Below are 19,646 nucleotides of genomic sequence, written 5' to 3' on the forward strand. Positions count from 1 at the left end.
TGACATGGTATAGTGTGATTCATTAGATTGTAAAATTTTTTTTATTGTAAAGTAAATCTGACGTATTGTATTGAGTCTCATTAGTGTGTAAATTTTTTTGTATAAAATTTATATGTAGATCTAACAATTCTCTATAAGTAAATAGTTCACACTCCTGGCTACAAAACCTTGACGAAAGATCTGGTCTTAGATTTTTCTCTAAGCTACTTAATGTGGAAAATAAAATGACGAAAGTTGGACCCAAACCTACCAAAAAATGGTCCTAAAATCATTAGGCTTTTTTGGTCCATGGAGGGTTTGTTCTTTAATTATGGGGATTTTTTTTTTATTTGATGGGTGAATATTGAATTTGGTGGGAGCCGAGGAATTGGTGGTAGTGGTGGTGGGGTGGGTCAAAGTTGAGTAGCCCTGGGGTCCACCGGGAGTGAGTGCATGGGTTGGTGAGACGAAAAAAGTGGTGAAGAATTTGAGGGATAAAAAAAAAAAGCTTGTAAAAAAATTATAAAAAAATAATTTTATAAATTGACGTGAATTTATATAATTTGTTAAATTTATTTTATAATAAAATAATTTTATAATTTAATAAATTACATTATATCACATTAATTTATAGAATTATTTTTGTATAATCCATTTATAACTTAAATATTTTCTATTAAAAAATCATCAATCTTGGCTTTCACAGTAGAGCAAAAAAAATATAAGATTGTATATGTATAATATAAGCTAGCACTGTGGTTCACCAAACATTACCCATCAATTTCTGAGTACAAAAGGGGTGACCAAAATCAACCGTCGAGACGTATTCTCTGTCTTATAATCTCATCATCATCAGCTCCACATTCATATGTCCTGTAAAGCAATGAAAGCTAATCATCAAAGTGATGGACCTGTAAAAGTGAAGCAATCTTGGATTGGATAAGTTTACCTAAAGCAACTTTGCAATCTTTTCTACATTTTTTTTTTAATAAATATTCACAATATTATCCAATGACATCTATATTCTACTGTATTAGAATAATGTTACATGCAGTCGTGAAGTGTGTAAGTATCATACAATCGTTTTAAAAAAGAATGGAGTCTACTATTAAAAAATTAATTTTTTTTATATGGATCCCATATATATTCATTTTTTTTAAAGTGATTGTGCGGCACTTGCACATTCACGACTGTAACTATAATTTCTCTTTTCAGAGCTTGAAGCAGCTGTATATGCTAAATCCGAGCCCAAGTTATCTAACCATGTTTGTTATTCAAAAATTAGATTTTAATAAAAAAAAAGGGCTGGAATAAAATTATTTTACAAATTAATTATTTTAGAATAAGAGAGTTTTATAATAGATTGTATCACATCAAATCATGTTATTTTCTTATAATATTATTTTTAGAACTATCATTTCTTAATAAAGAAAAAAAACAATATAAAACAATTTTCCATACAATAGGCCACCTCTAGAGTACTGATTGGTGATTTATGAATGAAATTAATCTAATATTGACTTCACTTAGAGAGATCCCGTTCCTTGATTTGAGAAAAAGAAAAATGGGCTAAGCTTTTAATTTTGAGCTTGGGCAAAAAATCAATAGGTTGTGTGATTGGGTCGGCCCAAGCTTGTTCTAAAGCTTATATATATACATTTAGTCAAAGGGCCAAGGTTGGGCCGAAAGTTGCTCTAACATAATAGCAGTGCATAATATGAAAAAAATCTATTCATCATCTATTTTATCATCATCCTCTTATCATTATATGATGTGGTATTAGATGATATATAGGTTCACAAATGAAATATAATAAATAGTCTCCAATCATTTAATATCACATCATAAGATGATGAAATGATGATGAGAATTGAAATGATGAATAACATTAATACTCGCAGACTATATATATATCTGGCTTTAAATAACAAATTAAAAGCAAATCAATTTAATATTAAAAAGAAAAAACACACAAATACAAGATCATATAAATTGCCTAAAAAAGACAGAAATTAAACTAGCATTTTATAACAATAATAATAATAATAGTTTTACATGGGTTGGTTGTCATGAGTAGTGTTCTAGAATTCCTTCAAGAATATTCAGAACAACTAGGTTTGATCTTGATCTGCACATTTCGCAGTAGTACTGCTCTTCGACAATCCAAAACATGTTTCCCCGATCATCAGGGTCTACGTGTGTGTATAGTTTGGCGTGCTCTAGCTCTGAAATTTTTCTAAGTAAAGAAAACCAATATATTTCCACTAATTGGTACGTCATATATATCCAATTTGAAGCCATTTTGCAGTCATTTAGAACAACTGAGTCATGCATATATAGTAGTTCTGGCCATTTGCACCGGCCTGATCTTGAACCTGATATATTAATGGGCGGTCTGGTTGTGGATTATAATGACAGTATTGTGGAAACCTTTTTAGAATTAAGCCGGTGGAATTAAGGAATCGATTCCACTTAATTCGGAGCTGATCACAATTCGATCGAGTTGTTGTGGATGTACTCGAGGAGTTAACCTCACGCCAATAATGAAAGTGGAAAGTAGGCTCGCTCAAACCAATGCATGGCATGCATGAGTGGGATATATAGATACATATATATAAGGAAATTAATTTAAGAGATAGATGTCCGGCCAACATGACTGACAGAACATGAGGACGTAATAATAAAGATGATGCTGTGATCATGAGAAGCTAGGACGCTGGAAAAGGTATTTGGAAAACAAGTTGGCCACTCACTGGAAAAGGTATTTGGAATCAGAACTCCGAGCTGAGTTTGGGTATAGGATGTTTATAATATTGTCCGTCGGCTTTGATCCAGATCAAGTGCATGCAAGCTAGACATGATCTTTCTGATGCTTTTGCGCTAGCCAATTGGAAATTCCAACCACATCATGATCACTTGCGTCACTAAGTGGTACCTAAGTTTCTTTATTATATACTCTCCTGATCAAAGACATATATACTAGCTAGCTAGGATCGAAGATCAAGGAAAAAGGGTTGTGGGCTGCAGGAATATTCATTTGTGGTGGCGAAACTTGATCATATTTTAATCCGGCCAAGATTCTATTAATAATCTCTTTTATTCTATTCCATTATTTTCTCTGCCGAAAACGATGCAATCTTATCTATGATCTTGGCCTTAACCTATCGCATTCAATTTATCAACAGGGCCAAGCTGGGTCATGAACTGGGGAAACAAGATATATACATACATAGTACCATATATAATCATATACATGCATACTTATTAATATGAATAATTTTATTTAAATGTCTTTACACCACACATCGACATTATTTGATTTAAAGATAAATTTTAAAATTTATCCTAAGTGACTAGCGTTGGCCGGAAGCCAACATGCTCCGATCAAGAAGGACATGATACCGTTGATTCAAGAATCCACAACACATGTGCATGCATGGTGACTTGAAAGCCGTACACGCGTATAAGCAGCTTGATGGAAAATGTTGTATCCACCAAGGATACCCATTGATAAATGCTACCGATTTGTTGTTTTTTTTTTATTTAATGATTAAGGAAGTGTTTGTTAATAAATTTGTCTTAAAAAAAAAGGTTTAAGGGAGTTAAAAAATGTTTGGAAAAAAAATTACACATTCGGTGGCTGTAGTTAGCAGTCTCCTAAACTTGATATATTGGAGGGGTAACCTTATATATATATATATAGACTTGAAAATTTATTTTTTTCTATAAGATCAGCTAGCATATAATTTGCATGGTACTTCGGACATGATTTGTAGCACATAAACATTATAACCTTGTTTGGATGTCTTTTGTTGCTTTACGCGTGCGTTATGTTGTTGAACGAATGCCCGCGCGCCAGCTAGTCTACGTGCACGACATATATATTGCGAGTCAGCGACTCTACCTAGTGGAGTACTTGCTCTGAATTGAAGTCGAGTCAAGGCTTACATTCGAAGAATACAGCCGCGGGAATCTAGATATTATATGGAAATCTAGTCCTTGTCTGCAGGTTAAATGATCTCAACTATAGCGCGCCTTGCTTGACCAACATCGTTCATTTCCAACTCCATTTTCTGTGCTCATATTTTTTTTTTATGATCTTCATGAGATATTATGTGTTGATAGATCTAGATAGCTGAGGAACATTTCATTTTTTAGCCTGAATTCTTTGAGCTTCTCACTTAGTGGATTTTATTTCATGCCCTATGCAAGAGTAGTAATGCCACAAAATGACATGGGTGAGATCAAATCAACCAATTAGCCCAAAAATATCAATTTATTGTAGATGCATGCATGCATGCTGAATTAATCTAGCGAGTACAAGCAGTCATGCTCCATTAATCGAAGTGGGACGAGAGATTTTGCTTCTGATTACTTTCCTCTCTTTAATACTCTCTGAAATATAAGCTTACAACAAAGGTACAAGCCAGACACAGACAGCTTGCATCTCATGAAAAAAGATAAATAAGGTACAAAAACATCCATTATCTTCCTCCATCCACATGAACTCGATCCCTTCCCTCGTCCTTATAAATTATGATCAATATATATATTTAAAGTTTTTGTCCAAATCTCAAGGCTTAAAAGCAAGAGAGATAAAGACGCGGACATGAAGTGGACCTAAAGTCCATGTCCGAAGCTAAATCTTTTCCTCGTCACCATGCAACAGCCCAATCCATTACTTCTTTATTTGTCATCGATCACTGTCTCATTATGTTCTCCTTAGGCTGGCTTTTGGTGCTTCCACAGCTATCATGGGAGACTGTGGGATGGGAGCACTAATCGCTAGGACTTGAACGGTGATCTCCTTGTTAGCTTCACTAGTCTTTTGCATTTCAAGAAAGTCAAAGTCATTCGCCTCAATGTCTTCCATCACTGTTGTCATCCGCCCAATATTCTCTCCACCAACCTTAACTGGTTCAGGAATTGCTTCAATGGCTTCCTTCTCTTTGTACTCCTTGTACTTTCCCCACAGAACCGAGTAAAGTCCTATTACGATTAATATTGCGCCAACAATACTGAAAATGATTTTTTCAAAAAGGGTAAAAAAAAAAAAAAAACAGATCGTGAGATACTTCCCAAAATTCAGTGAAGTATGAGCTGAGTAAAGAAAATTACTTACCCTCCGAGGTACATCTTTTCAGCGAGGATGAAAGAGCCCATGATGGCAACAATGATCATCATCAGAGGGCTAAAAGCAGTAACAAAGACTGGCCCCCTCTTCTGCATGACCAACCCTTGTACATAGTATGCAATGCTTGATGACACTATACCCTGTTCGCCAAAATTACATTTTTCATCATTACTCTACAAAACTAGAGAGAGAGAGAGAGAGAGAGAGAGAGTTACAGCATAGGCAGCGGCTAGAAGATTCATATCCCAGCCAATGGTCCAAACAGAGGGCTTGCGCTCCATAACAAAAGTGACAGCTATAGACTGTAGTGTGCCTAAAAAGCACACAAGGGCTGTGAGTGAAAGCTGAGCTGAGTATCTCCTCATTGTGATTGCCTGTAAAACAAGTCAGATTTTTTTTTTCATTCTCTCTCGTTCCAAAACACCCAAATTTCTACAGAAAGTTCTACTTTTAAGTACGGAAAAAGTAAAATCAAACGACAAAAATCATGATCGTGTCTTTACCTGAACGATGAAGAAAGAAGCCCAGGCAAAGGTAGCAATGATGAGGAGAATGGAACCCTTAATCCAGTCCTTATCAGTGGATCCAGTGGCATTTGCAGGAGCATAGGATTTAGGGTGATGGATGTGCCCAGACCACACAAAATTAATAACATGTCCTTTGTAAAGTGTCATCAACATGGCTCCGGCCACTGTCACTATTGTTCCCACCACCTTTGCTTGGCATCTAACTTTCTTCATGTCCAACTTCTCCATCCTATTATTCATCGCAATTACACGCAACAGTTAACGTTAATGCAAGCCAATATAGCAGAGAGGCAGAGAGACGCGAAGATGATTATGACGATGAATGATGAAGATAAATACCTGCAAAAGACTGCCATGACGAATGTCATCGCTGGGAGCATATTGCTCATAGCACAAGAGAAGGTAGGCGACGTGAATTTCAACCCGGCGTAGTAGAAGTTCTGATCAATGACTGGCCTGTGAAAGCAGAATAGATAAAACAGAGGAAGACAATCTTTAGACAAATTGTCTTTTATGAATTAGTCTTAATAGCATGTTGTATTAGAAATCTTGATCAGCATATACTAACCCAAGAAGCCCCAGCACAAAAATTTGCATAAAAATCGGAAATGTAATCTTGGGCCTCACTTTCCTGTAAGCATGCAAAGAAATTTGATAAGAACATGCCACCACGATTCAACCAAGACACCCTTCTCTCCTAAACATCGATCATATTTACCTCTCGAGAACTAGAGCAAAAGGAGCGATAGCTGCGGTGGCAAAGGCATGCCGGTAGACCACAAGCACATAATGGCTCATTCCTCGGTTGAGCGAAACCTTTGTGATGATGTTCATGCCGGCATAGCCAAATTGCAGAGAAATCATGGCTATGTAAGGCTTACATCTCTGAAGAAAATTGCCAACGCATCCTTGTCCCTCCATTTCTTTCTCGTTTTTAATCCTAGCTTAAGGATTCTAAATGAGAAGGGAAAGGAGATAAAAAATCCCAGGAAGATCGAGTAGGGAGCGAAGAAAATTAAGAGGAGAAACACTTCAAGTTTCTTGCGTCTCCTGAGTTTAAAATGGGAACCACTAATCACTCTATTTATAAGCGGTCCTTGGGAAGGGTACGTAATTCTGTCCAAAAAATTAATGATATCAGGCAGTCACATAGTAGCTAGGAATGAAATTCGAATCAAGTTTTTTTTTTTTTTAAGTGATGTCACATTCTATAATAAATTATGGTAATATCATTCGTTTATATTCAAGTACCTAATAATTATTTATCATCGAAACTAATATTTTTGAGAAGAGAAATGCTGGGTAGACCGATGGTCTATCGAGCATTTGCACCATAGGTGCATTTTTTTTTTTGTTTTTACATGTTAAGAAATGTATTGAATTGGTTTTTTTTTTGTTTTTTGTTTTTTAAACATTAAGAAGGCTGCGTTTGGATGTTGAACTAAGTTGAGTTGAATTGAGCTAAACTGAGATGAAAGTTGAAAGTTAAATAAAATATTGTTAGAATATTATTTTTTAATATTAGTATTATTTTGAAATTTAAAAAAGTTAAATTGTTTATTATATTTTGTGTTGAAATTTAAGAAAGTTGTAATGATTAGATAAGATGAGTTGAAGAGAGTTGGGATGGATTTAGGATCCAAATTGGGTGAAAAAAAAATCGGTCATTCTATCGGTAAACCATCGATGTCCATATAAGAATGATCATTTTGAGAATTTTAAGTGTGTGAGGACATAACACTATTTATTAAATGAGTAATTCTGCGTACAACTGTGAAGTGTATAAACGTCGCGTAATCGTTTTGAAAAATAGTGGAGTCCACTATTAAAAAATTATTTTCATGTGGTTTCTATGTTTTATTTATTTTTTTCAAAATGATTACGGGACTGGTACATAATTCACAGTTGTAAATATCTTTTATCTTATTAAATAGTCCAAACTACAAGTAAATATATACTATTTTCATATAGGAATATTGTCATATGATTAAAAACTATTAGTTACTGAAGTAATTTAATCCATTTGTACCTAATTATACATATGTACATGCATGATCCTGCGCGCATGTATCCATGATATGGGTTCCACGTAGCTACAAGTGGGGGTTGCTTTATATTGTGGGGGGATAAGGGTTCCATTTTGTTTCCCATAGTGGGCAAGCGATTAGAGACCTGCCAAAACAAGGTGAGCTCGGTGCTTGCTGATGTCTTTGACAGGCTAATTATATATATATATATATTTATATATATGCTCGCTGGTGTTGGCCTCAGCTAATTAACTAGCACACGCCTCCAATGGGACCCCGACTCGGCCTCGCGTCGATGCACTGCATGATATCATCCTTCAAAATAGTCAGATTCAGTACTATCTTTGGTATCAAGACCTAGCTAGCAAGCTAGCTTCCACATGAAGATTTTAGTTTTTTTGTATATCCGTCACAAAATTTTTAGAATTTGTGGGTGTTGATCTTCACTCTCGGCTGTTTAATTTACTGTATTATATATGCTCAATCTATAGTATATAGGATATTGTATATAAACATACTACTTATCGTGTGATCAGAATTACAAATATTTTTTGATACCAGCTAACTAGCTATCAGTTGATATATATAACAGCTAGCTAGGCTTTTAGCTTGGTTGTGTCAATAAGTTAATTACTACAATCAAAATTACGAGTGACGGATTATATACTACAATAACAACTATTTGTAATGAAAACAAACTCATTTTAATAAGAAATAATCATTTTTGTAAAAATATTGACCACAAATAACATGTTTTCTTGTAGTGAGTGTTTCCAAATAATTTTTTAATAATTAATTGTTTTTTCTTGCTGTCTATAGAACACAGGTTACTTTATTAAGTTGGCCGTATGCATCTCTTGTTTGGAATAAATAACAATGACAAAAGCAATTATGCCCGCGGCCACTTTCTTGGATTGATCTTTACATGTACTACTCATGTTTATATATAATTATATGCGTATCTGCAGCTAGCTAGCTAGTTGATGAAGAAAGAATTTTCATTTGGAATGTGGGTTTCAAGAATCTTCCTGACATGAAAATAAGGAGTACTCTCTGCTTTTTCCAAGAGAACTTCGTATAGAAATTCTTTTTACCGGTGCCAAATGGTTTTGCTTGAAAGCGCATGCAGTACTCATGTAGTAGTACTCCCAAGTGACGTGGATGAAACTAAACGTCATAGTATAGAATAATATATAGAAGCTATAGATCAATATCATATATATATATATATATATTGATATATAGTATGTAAAGTGCGTACATTAATATATATAGCATAAAACATGCATGTTTCTATATTAATTAGATATGCCGTACTCTCAATTTATCATCACATACTGTTATTGATCAATGATCTTCGATCATGATCGAAGATATTACATGGCAAGATGATGAATTGACAAGATGCCGTTTCATGCTTACATATCGATCTATAACAAATCCTGGCTATTATATGTTTTTTGTTGCATATCTGATCGAGTTGGCAACTTGCGACTCATGTTATAGGCTGAAGAATCTCAACATAAGGAATCTGCGGATGGAGTTCTTGACATTAAGACCCGTTTGTTTTTGCAGATGAAAGTTGAAAATTAAATAAAATATTATTATATATACTCTTATCTCATTGATTTTATAAAATATTATCCGTTAATCTTTATTAATCTTTTTAAGGAAAAAAAATAGCCGATTTAACGTTTAATTTATTGTAGCGTACGTTATATCTACATAACAAAATATAAATTTATAATAAGATGAAATTAAGCACGCGTGATATATACATAGCATGAAATTACTACATGCAAAGCATTATCAACTTTTTATAAATATTCTAGACATTCAAGTGATCATGTTTTATCATGATCTTCTAAACATGCATGCAGCTTTTCTTCTTTCTCTGTATTGGCCTTTTGGCTAATTATATGTACGCTAGCTCTTAATTCGTTGTCCAATATACATCAGTGGAAATGAAGAAAGAAAGTTACCCCACGAAAATAGATAGAATAATAGCTAGTTATAAATTAGGGATTACGTACCAAGAAACGACGTTTTTTGGTTTGCATTTTCCGATCGATCTCAGCTTCCATGTGTGAGGGCGCTGCATGTGCATGCATGCGTTCCCGGCCTAAGCCACGAGCAAGGTGGGAGAGAATTAGGTCGGCTCCACACTGCGTAGTATTAACATACTGTACGTACGTGCATCGATCCATCAAATCCACAAAAACCGCGTACGTACGCCATATATCTAATTTCTTAGTTTGTTTCAAAAGACCCTAACACCATTAATGCATGCATGGCTCCACAAGGTAATTGTGGCAAAGTGGGTATCTAATCACCTTCCAATCATCACAACCTTATCGCGTACCTCATGCGACAACTGCAAAATCCATTCCAGTTTTCGATATTGCAACTAAGAATGGTCTGGTCAAAATTTCACAGACAAATGATTCAGCTTCTACGAGACTGATCAAATAATAATGGCTTCGCACTAATATATATATAGCACCCAAAACAAAATAAAAAATAAAAAAACAAAAACAAAAACTTGAGGGAAAAAAGACTAAGGCTTCGTTTGTATTCACGGTTCATCTCAATTCATCTCAATTCATCTCACTATTATTCAGTAACTTTAACTCATAAATCTCACTATTATTTACAATTCATCTCACTACTATTCACAACACATCTCAACTCATCTTTGAATCTAAACGACACCTAAAAGTACTACTTGTGTTTGAGGGCCTAAAAGCTTGAATGGTGCAGGGAGTGAATACCGGGGCTCTTAGAGTCTTATGAATGGGTCGTCTCGATCGATCAGTCGCTAGGTTGTGAATGTTTGACATCTTTTTGCTGCAATTCCAATTAGAGATAGGAACCAATATTAATGAACGATCCATCTTTTTACATTTTCTTTTCATGATCATCTGTCTCCAACTCCAAAGGTACGTACGGTTTCAAAGAGTAGGGTGTACGCGGTGTGCGTAAGATCCCATGCACTTGAATACGGGGATACAAGATGAACTTGTTGGTGCTTGTAAGAGTATAAATTAAATGATTAAATTGATCACTAAATGATCAATTTAAGTAATTTTCAGGACAATATCTATTAGAATGGAAATTTTGAGTTTGAATTTTGACTTTACACTTATTGTTCCATTAAGAATTAAATCTATTAATGCATGACACATGAGATCAGGAATGTTGATATCTAAATTAATATTAATAGATAATTCACATTTTTCCATCGCATGAATTTTTGTCCTTTAATGTGATATATGAACGTGTTTCTTTGTCAATTTCTAGAATTGGAGCTCGATCGGTGGGTTTGGTTGGGAGGATTAAAGATGAGTGAAAAGTAGTAAATTAGATAAGCAAGTTTTGGAAACCCATGCATGATTCCCTGTTATACAATTGATTAATTTTTTTTAATACAAGGAGAGGTCGGGGGATTCGATCATTGGTTCTCTTAGTAAGAAACCAAGGCGTAAGATTCAACTGATCTTGGCAAAAGGCCATAAAAAGATAGTTCTGTTATACAATTGATTATATATACTACTACCTCGTAATTATAATTATCGATCAATCAAAGTATTCATGACTTTATATATACGTAAATTAAACTTCAATATCATCCATGCATGATGCGTGAATATCATGAGTTTGCACTTGCATGTGTGTTCATGTGTTCAAAAAGAGATATCTCTTTTTGAAAACGTACAAATGGTATGTACGTGTGATGATCATGATCAGTATGAGTATGTCTCAACTATGGTCATGTATGATCATCATCAATTTCAACATTTTGATTAATTTTTTTTATATTGAAAAAATATGAAGAAAAAATAAAAATAAATAAGTTTCCGAATTAATTAATATATTAAATCTATAAATTTGCAGGCAACCACTTGCTCGAGATCACCACCGAAAGCTGATAAAAACACTTTGATCTACTCTATAATTAACAAAAAGAAACAATCAACTTTATGAAATAGGCCCACTTTTGCACTCGTACGTGCACTCAAAATGATCATCGATCTTCTTCCTCTCTAGCTAGGAATTTCAAATCATCCTTTGATATGTACGTACGTACATGCCAGCATTTCGATGCACGATTTTCGTTCGTTCTTTAATTCCATTCAAACTTGTGTACATGAAAGCAGAAAGACACCCTTCTCTAATTAGTTCTCTATCATTTTTGCTATCTTGCACTAATATTTCTAAATAATAATATATATATATATATATACATTATAATAAAATTATTTATTTGTAATTAATTATTTTTTATGAAAATGACTATTTTTTATTAAAATAAGTATATTTTCATCACAAATAATATATTATAAATACTCATTTTTCTTGTAATGTATATAAACTATTAATATTCTTTGCAGCACTTGGCCGGTTTTAAAAAAGACGAAAATAAAAGTTTTCTCCTTTTTATCCTGCACTAATATTATAAGGACTGATATTATATCTTTGCCACCCATACTGGCCGGCTGCATGGCCTCTTTTTACGTCCTTGACTGAATAATGTCTCTCAATTTAGAGATCAGATTGAAACAAATGGAGACATGTAGGTGTCAGTCTCTTGCGGCTAGCAAATTGGTCATCATGTCCTTCAAAACACTAACATCTATCGCAAACTTTTGCTTGCAAAGACTCCCATTTCTTTAACAAAAAGACCTCAATTATAGAAATCACTTTACTCTCCTGAAAGCAGTATTGGTCGATCGGTCAAAGATTCATCATGATTCGTCCAATCATGAAATCACTTAACCTTTATGAACAATCTTCTAACCAATCAAAGTCTGTGCTTTAAGCCTTTTCATGTGCTTGCATGAGCTAATTAAATACAAAATCGTGCACTATATACTTTCCTTCCAAAAAAAAAAGGAGAAGTCCATCATGCACGTCTGGCTTTTTCCTCCAACACCAAGTTTAAAAAAGATATAAGAGCATTAATATTAAATTGACTATTTTATTTTTTAAAATTTGATTAATATGTAATTTTTTTATTTTTACTTAATCATTCAAAATTTAAAGTCTATATTAGATTAGTCACTACACACTCTATAATAATAAAATATTATTATTTTTTATTTTTATATTATTTTATAACTAATTCTATTTTCATAACCTCCTATAATCTCTAACAATCATATTTATTTTCATTTTCATAATCCAATAAACAAAATTTCATCATACAATATCAATATTATCAAAACAATTCCATCGATTTTCAATGCAACCAAGTCAATTCTCACAAACATCATCAACAACTAATACAAAATAAGAGTAATGAATAGGGTGGTAACCAACCTATAAAACTATGAACATCCTAGAGGCTGACATCCTAGTTGCTGCCCACATTCTCAAACACTCATATTTGTGATCCAAAATAACAAAAAGCTACAAAATAATCATGGGCTACAACTCCAAAACAAATACAACCACAATATACAAAACAACCTCAAAATGTTTCACTAACAAAAGGCTACACATCTTCAAAAGATGAAGATAGAGATGGAGATGAAAATCGCTTCCTGGATTTCTCAAAAACCTCTTTTTAAAGATTCAATAAATACTCTCGTTGCATTCCATTCATACCAGCAAGATCCATCTTCATTAACTCCATATTGATCTTCCTATTCTCTGTATCATTTCTCATATTTTTCTCCGCTAGTAATTGAGCCCTATCAGCATCCAATTTACTGGTCGCTTGCATTCTTTCAGACATGAAGACAACTCTATCATTTGTCATGCAATTTAAAGTCTCAACAAATTCTAAATCGTAAGATTCTGCAACCTTCCTTTCTCTCTCCATTTCTTTCTCAGCCTTCTTGCTTGGAGGTCTCTCAAAAAAGACCTCTACGTTTTCATCTATCGCGTCGTCTCCTAGTGGAGTTGACTCCACCATAGCAACGCGTTTCCCATGTGGTTTCCTTCTCGTAGACAACATGGACACGTGTTGTTGTCATTTTGATTGGTGTCTCAATAGACACCAGCAATGTTCCATGTTTTATGTGGCCTTCTCAATCTTTCTATACATGATTTTAGCTCTTTCAATCTAAATATGCTAATGTAACAAGAATGTGATAATAGAATTTCAGCAAGAAGATTTAGAATGAAATCTAGTGAGAAACTCATACATTGTCCTGCTTTGTCGCACCACTTGGATGCAAAGATTCTACTTGAGCCACAGCAGCACAAAATTTATTTGTGTATTTTTGGATCACCGACCATCGATTGGTCAATGAGCCCCTATAACGATTTGCCATGCTAGTATTTTTATGCTCATTGTAAAAATTGCGAATTCTTTCATACATTTGAGAATATTTTTGATCCGTCTCCCGTATAGCATTCATACTAATATTGAGCCAAGCCAACACGAGGAGATTGTCCTCCTCTACGGTGAAAGACACACCTCGTTGTGTTTTCTTACTAGGTGGCCTTTTTTCACCTTCCAATAGTGTTGCTTGGAGTCCAACATTATCATGGCTACTAGTCATTACGGTTGTGGATCTCCCTTGTTCACCACTTTGCAATAGAGTGGTAAAGAAGGGATCTTCATTGAATGTGGTATCCATCCTTAATTCAAGTATAATTGTAAAAAATCAGGGCTAGAATCAGAAACATTGCTACTGAACAGCAACCACAATCTCAAGTATTCACACATAATCTCATGCAAGCAGGTCTAATCAAACCATTGCTTAAAGACAACACTTCCTTTCAAAAAAATAAGTATATTAAACATTACAAGCATGGCTAACATTTACAAACAAAAATAGATATATAGTTTCAGAATTGACCCATTTCTAAACATTTCTTTTCTTGTGACTCATTACTTTTCTTCATTTAGATTTATAATTAATAAATGGTAGGAGTCCCGTCTCATTTTGTTTGTAACTTTATATTCTAGCTATTTGGTAGAGATAGAAGGAAGCAACGCATGAAATATTTGAGATGGGTAATGGGGTGCATTGTGTGAGGCAAGAGATAAAAGCCCCCACATAATTATATATTGGAGGCAGGATATACCTGATTTAAATTTAATTAGTTAGATAGAGAATCATAGATCAAGAGGGTGTAACTGAACATATTTCCAGCAGCTTGTAGCTTAAAACATGGCTTTTTGCATATCAACATATAATATTTGTTTCATCTCTATCTCCGTACACCATAACTCTTTAAATATGGCTTGAAAAAAGTCCTCCATTCAATTGAAAAATAATTTGTAACAAAAGAAATCACTTTACACTTCACCAGCTTTTATCACTTTACTGGATTCCTGGGTTGTTTTTAATTTTTGTAACTCTATTTTTTTTTTCCTATCAGAAAATTTCTTCACAATTATGTTCTTTATAAATGCATTTGCTCGAGCAACTTTCTCGGTCTCTATATTGCATCTTCCCAATTAGTTTTTTCTCTTGTTCATCTTCTTAGATTTTCATAGTTTCAGTGCTATATTTTTCTGATCTTGCTCAAAGCTGACACAAAAACAAACGAGACAAGCAAAGAAACTACCAAACGAACATGAAAACAAGCAAACATGAAGACAAACGAGACCGAAGAAACTACCCGAGACCAACAAAATCAAACCCAAACAATAAAATCAAGAGTAGAATCAAGGCTAGGGTTTCGAATCAAACCCAAATAACATCAACAAAATCAAACCCAAACAATAAAAATCAAGAGTAAAATCAAGGTTAGGGTTTCGAATCTTACCGTGTGCTTGTCGTGCTGGAAAAAAGCAACCGCGGTGCCGTTGCGGGAGAGAATGGTTGCGAAAGAAGAGAAAGAGGGAAGAAGAGAAAAAAAAAACCACCAACGAAAGAGAAAGAAGGAAGAGACGTGGGAGAGGGAAGAAGAGAAAAAAAAAATAGAAGAAGAGAACGGAGGAAGAGACGCGAGAGAGAAATAGAGAATAAGAGAAGGAGGAAGAGAAGAAGAAACGCAGGAGAGAAAGAGGGAAAAAGAAAGAGAAAGAAATTGTGAGAGTGAGAGAGAGCCGAAATTAATAAACAATGTATTTAGAGGTAAAGCAGTTCTTTTCATCTTTGAAGAAAATGATGAAATTACTCTAGCTAATATTTAGGATGAAAAGTGTTTGGTTAATTCAATGTGGGCTAACTATTGATAAAATTAGTTAAATTTAGAGATGAAATGTTATTTGAAGAAGTCAATGTGGATGCTCTAAAAACCCATTAATCAACATGAAAAAGTTATTCAACCACTGAAGAATATTGAGGCTGATTGATCATCACCGGTTCTCTAATTCTCTAATTCTTTTAGGGCCCGTTTGAAACTTGGAAGATATTGATTAGATCAACTTAGTTCAATGTAATTTTAAGCTGAATCTAACATCCAAACACTCAACTCTTAAATTATTAAACTCATCTTAACTCAAATTCTCTTTACACATGTGAGACCCATAACATTTTTCAATTCAACACATATTTACATGCGGAACTCACAACTTTTTTTAACTTTCCATAAATACATCTAAACTCATGGTCTTAATATCCAAACACATCTTAACTCATCTTATGTAAGCCCTACATAACTCAGTCTACCATCTCAACTCACTACTATTCATAAAGAACTCAACTCATTTCAACTCAGTTTAACATCCAAATGGAGCCTTAATATATATCGCATAAAAGAAGAGGCACTACTTCTACTCATAAAAAACTATTGCTATTTGTTGATGATGACGACAATCTTCTTTTTGGTCCGTGAAGTGTTACATGCACCATGAATATGATCGTTGGTATTTTTTGATCGAATAGAGTACTGATGAAGAAACGCAAAATGTTAAAGGTCCAACCATTGATCCAAAAACTCTAGGACTCACTACAACAAAATCTAGTTTTTACGGCAAATTTACTTCCGACGTTGTATGCGTTTGACGCAAAAACGAGTTGAAGTCCATACTTTTATGGCAACTACAATCGTGACGCTATAAACTAACTTTTGTGACTAAAATTAAGTCGTCAGATACATTTTGACTGAGACTGTCATTTTCTAGCAGTTTTTGGTTTTTTACGGAAAATTTTAATCGCTTCAATAAAATCTGCTAGTTTCCATTTAGTTGCAGCGAAGTTTTTTGCCATTAAAAAAAAAAGAAAGTGAATTATATATACTCTATTTTTTTCTTCTCGCTCAGCTTAATACCCTAATGTCTCTATCTATCGCACATAGTGCCCTACACCGCCCATTCCCACACTGTCATCACCTCATCACCTAGCCAATAACTCTCTATCTCTCTCTCTCTCTCTCTCTCTCTCTCTCTCTCTCTGCAGGATAGATCAAACGACTTCGATCAATTTGTCTCTTTCTCTGACTCCGTCTCAGATTTTCTCCGCCCACAATCATGCCACCGCGTACTGGCTAGAGCATACGATTCTCAAGCATATTGGTTAGAAAAACAAGATTCTTACCCTTGTTGCTTTTAATGCTAAGGAACCCACGGTTCCAAAACAACAAAATACTTACCCTTGTTGCTTTTTATGCTAGAGAACCCACGCGTACTGGCTAGAGCATACAATTCCCAAGCGGTGGAGTAACCCCAGTAAGTAAGGAGCTTCCAGTTGAGGAAGGACACGAGGAAAGTGTGGTGGAACCAAAGAGCCTTCAGACCTCATGCGAGGTAAATCTTCTTTACAACTTTTATGTTAAAGCTGGATCATAACATTCCACCATGCTTTTAAATCCGACGTCCACGAGGACTCACTCTATTGACACTAACTTAGTGGTAGCCCTTTCTCTTTTTGTGGCTTCACACATCTATCAATATTCAATGACTTAACACTATGCTCATACAAAATACCAAGACATTTTAATCAAGCTTATAAGTCGCTCCCTCTGTGACTTGAACCCATGACGTGACCTCTGCTCTGATACTAATTGTTAAAGAACCAACCATTGATCCAAAAGTTATAGGATTGTTGGATACTGATTTCATTAAACCTTTAACCCTCAGGATCATAACATTGATACCAATGTTAAGAACCTTGTTCTCTGTTGTATGACCCTTCTTCTTACACTCTTTTTTCTACTGCTGTTTGTATTTAGGATGGGAAAATTTGGAAAGAAATGCTATGGAATGAAGAATGGAAAATGCACACAACGTGTTTGATGAAATGGCTCAAAGGCCAGAAAGTTGTATTGTTAATAGGGTTCTTCGAGGGAATCCCTAAACCTCCAATTTCAACTACGGAAATATTCAAGATCACTACAAAAATATTCTTATTTTCTCTCTCTCATTTTCCTATTTATTCCTTCTACTGACATGTAACTAACTGGATAATATGCTAGTATGATCAGGCGAGACTTTACTAAAAATAATAGACAAGTAACCACTTAGAAAGCAAAAGGAAACACACCATTTGGCCTAAAGTCCAAACGTTGCGTCTTACATTCAACTGACTCAATTAACCCAATCTAAATGCTGCATTTTACTCCCCTTTGACAGGTTTGCTAAAATGCACCGCATGACTCTTCCAGCAAGGCTTCAGCGACAACGTTCTTCTCCTGCCTTTGACTCATGCCACAACACCCACACGACGTTGTCTTCACTTGTACACGTAAGTCCCTTCACTTCCACGAATCCTTTGCTTCCACACACTTCGATTAACTTAATTACATCCACTTCGACACTCTTCCACCGACCCCCTTCACACGGCTTCTCTCTCCTCTGTTAGGGCTTCTCGCCGCTGGGATCATGACACAGAAGCTAGCAGCTTTGAGAAGTTGGACCAAATGTGGCTGGGTTTGGATACAAAGATAGTTTTAACCCATCTCAACTCATCTCATCTAATTATTACAACTTTTTCAAACTACCACACAAAATATAATAAACAATTCAATTTTTTTAAATTTCAAAACAATATTCTAACAATATTTTATTTAACTTTTAACTTTCATCTCAATTCATCTTATCTCAACTCAGTCTCTTATACTTGATCATGATTAAGATCTTAGTAATATTGTTCCCATTAAATTCAATTTTTCCAGCAAATTATTAAACTGGTCTCGACAAGGAAAAAGAAAAAGAAAACAAAGTTAATTTGCCTGTAAACAAATGAATCAGGCTGATTGCACTTTGTAACTAAAGAATATATATATATAGGACTTAATTAACTTGTAATTAATGATATGACTATAAGAATAATGTTCAAAGTATATAAAGTCTCGTATAAGTCTTTTATAAAAATGTGTATCAGTACTCTACCAGAATAAAGTGGCCGTGTTTTATATCTTTTCACAATCAGGTCCATTTTTTTTTTAGGAGATTGTCCTTCATAAAAAGCGAGTGGAATCCACATAATTATCACCATGTCAATTATCACTAGCTACTTTATTTACCACCATCGAGCTGCTTAATTAAAGAAATATTTCAGTTTGTGCTAGCTGGTGTGTTTTTCCATATATAGAGCAATATGATATATTCAAAATTGATAGGCGGACAAATTCAGATTATTCTATGTCAAAAATAGTACAAATTTTACATGTCAATTATGCACATAATCACGGATCTTTACAATGCATGACAACATGGAATTAAACTTGTCTTTTTTAATTAGCTTTACGAGACAATAACTAGTGCCACTTTGATTCATGGACAAAAGAAAACCCTTTTGCTATTCTATATTTTACCTGCTCTCTTGGATTGTTCTTGTCTTCCTCATGATCACCTAACCCAAATAATAAAAAAGTTGCCACACCTACGTTTTTCCACGTCCCACTATTTATTAGATGGGGCTATATCTTCAAAACCACCTAGAATTTATGAAAATCAAATATACAAAACACGAATAATTCTACCTGCAATCGTAGAGTGCATAAGGGTCATACTCATACAATCGTTTTAAAAAAAAGTAAAATTTACTATTAAAAAATTAATTTTTTTTACATGAATCATGTATTTATTCACTTTTTTCAAAATGATTACACAGTATTTATGCACTCATGACTGCA

The 19,646-nt window shown here is 34.3% G+C and overlaps 1 protein-coding gene across 1 annotated transcript; it reads right to left on the bottom strand.

Annotated features, from left to right (window-relative positions):
* Nucleotides 1-4,236: 4,236 nt before the first annotated feature.
* LOC109021862 (WAT1-related protein At5g07050-like) lies at nucleotides 4,237-6,698 on the bottom strand. The gene is made up of 7 exons (XM_019004590.2): nucleotides 6,359-6,698; nucleotides 6,209-6,271; nucleotides 5,980-6,096; nucleotides 5,617-5,869; nucleotides 5,329-5,487; nucleotides 5,102-5,253; nucleotides 4,237-4,997 (listed from the first exon to the last, which is right to left on the bottom strand). Exons 1-7 carry the CDS (start codon nucleotides 6,559-6,561, stop codon nucleotides 4,691-4,693), a joined length of 1,254 nt encoding a protein of 417 aa, XP_018860135.2. The 5' UTR covers nucleotides 6,562-6,698; the 3' UTR covers nucleotides 4,237-4,690.
* Nucleotides 6,699-19,646: the final 12,948 nt, after the last annotated feature.

Source organism: Juglans regia, chromosome 4, assembly GCF_001411555.2.
Source record: "Juglans regia cultivar Chandler chromosome 4, Walnut 2.0, whole genome shotgun sequence".
In the NCBI taxonomy this organism is placed as follows: Eukaryota; Viridiplantae; Streptophyta; class Magnoliopsida; order Fagales; family Juglandaceae; genus Juglans; species Juglans regia.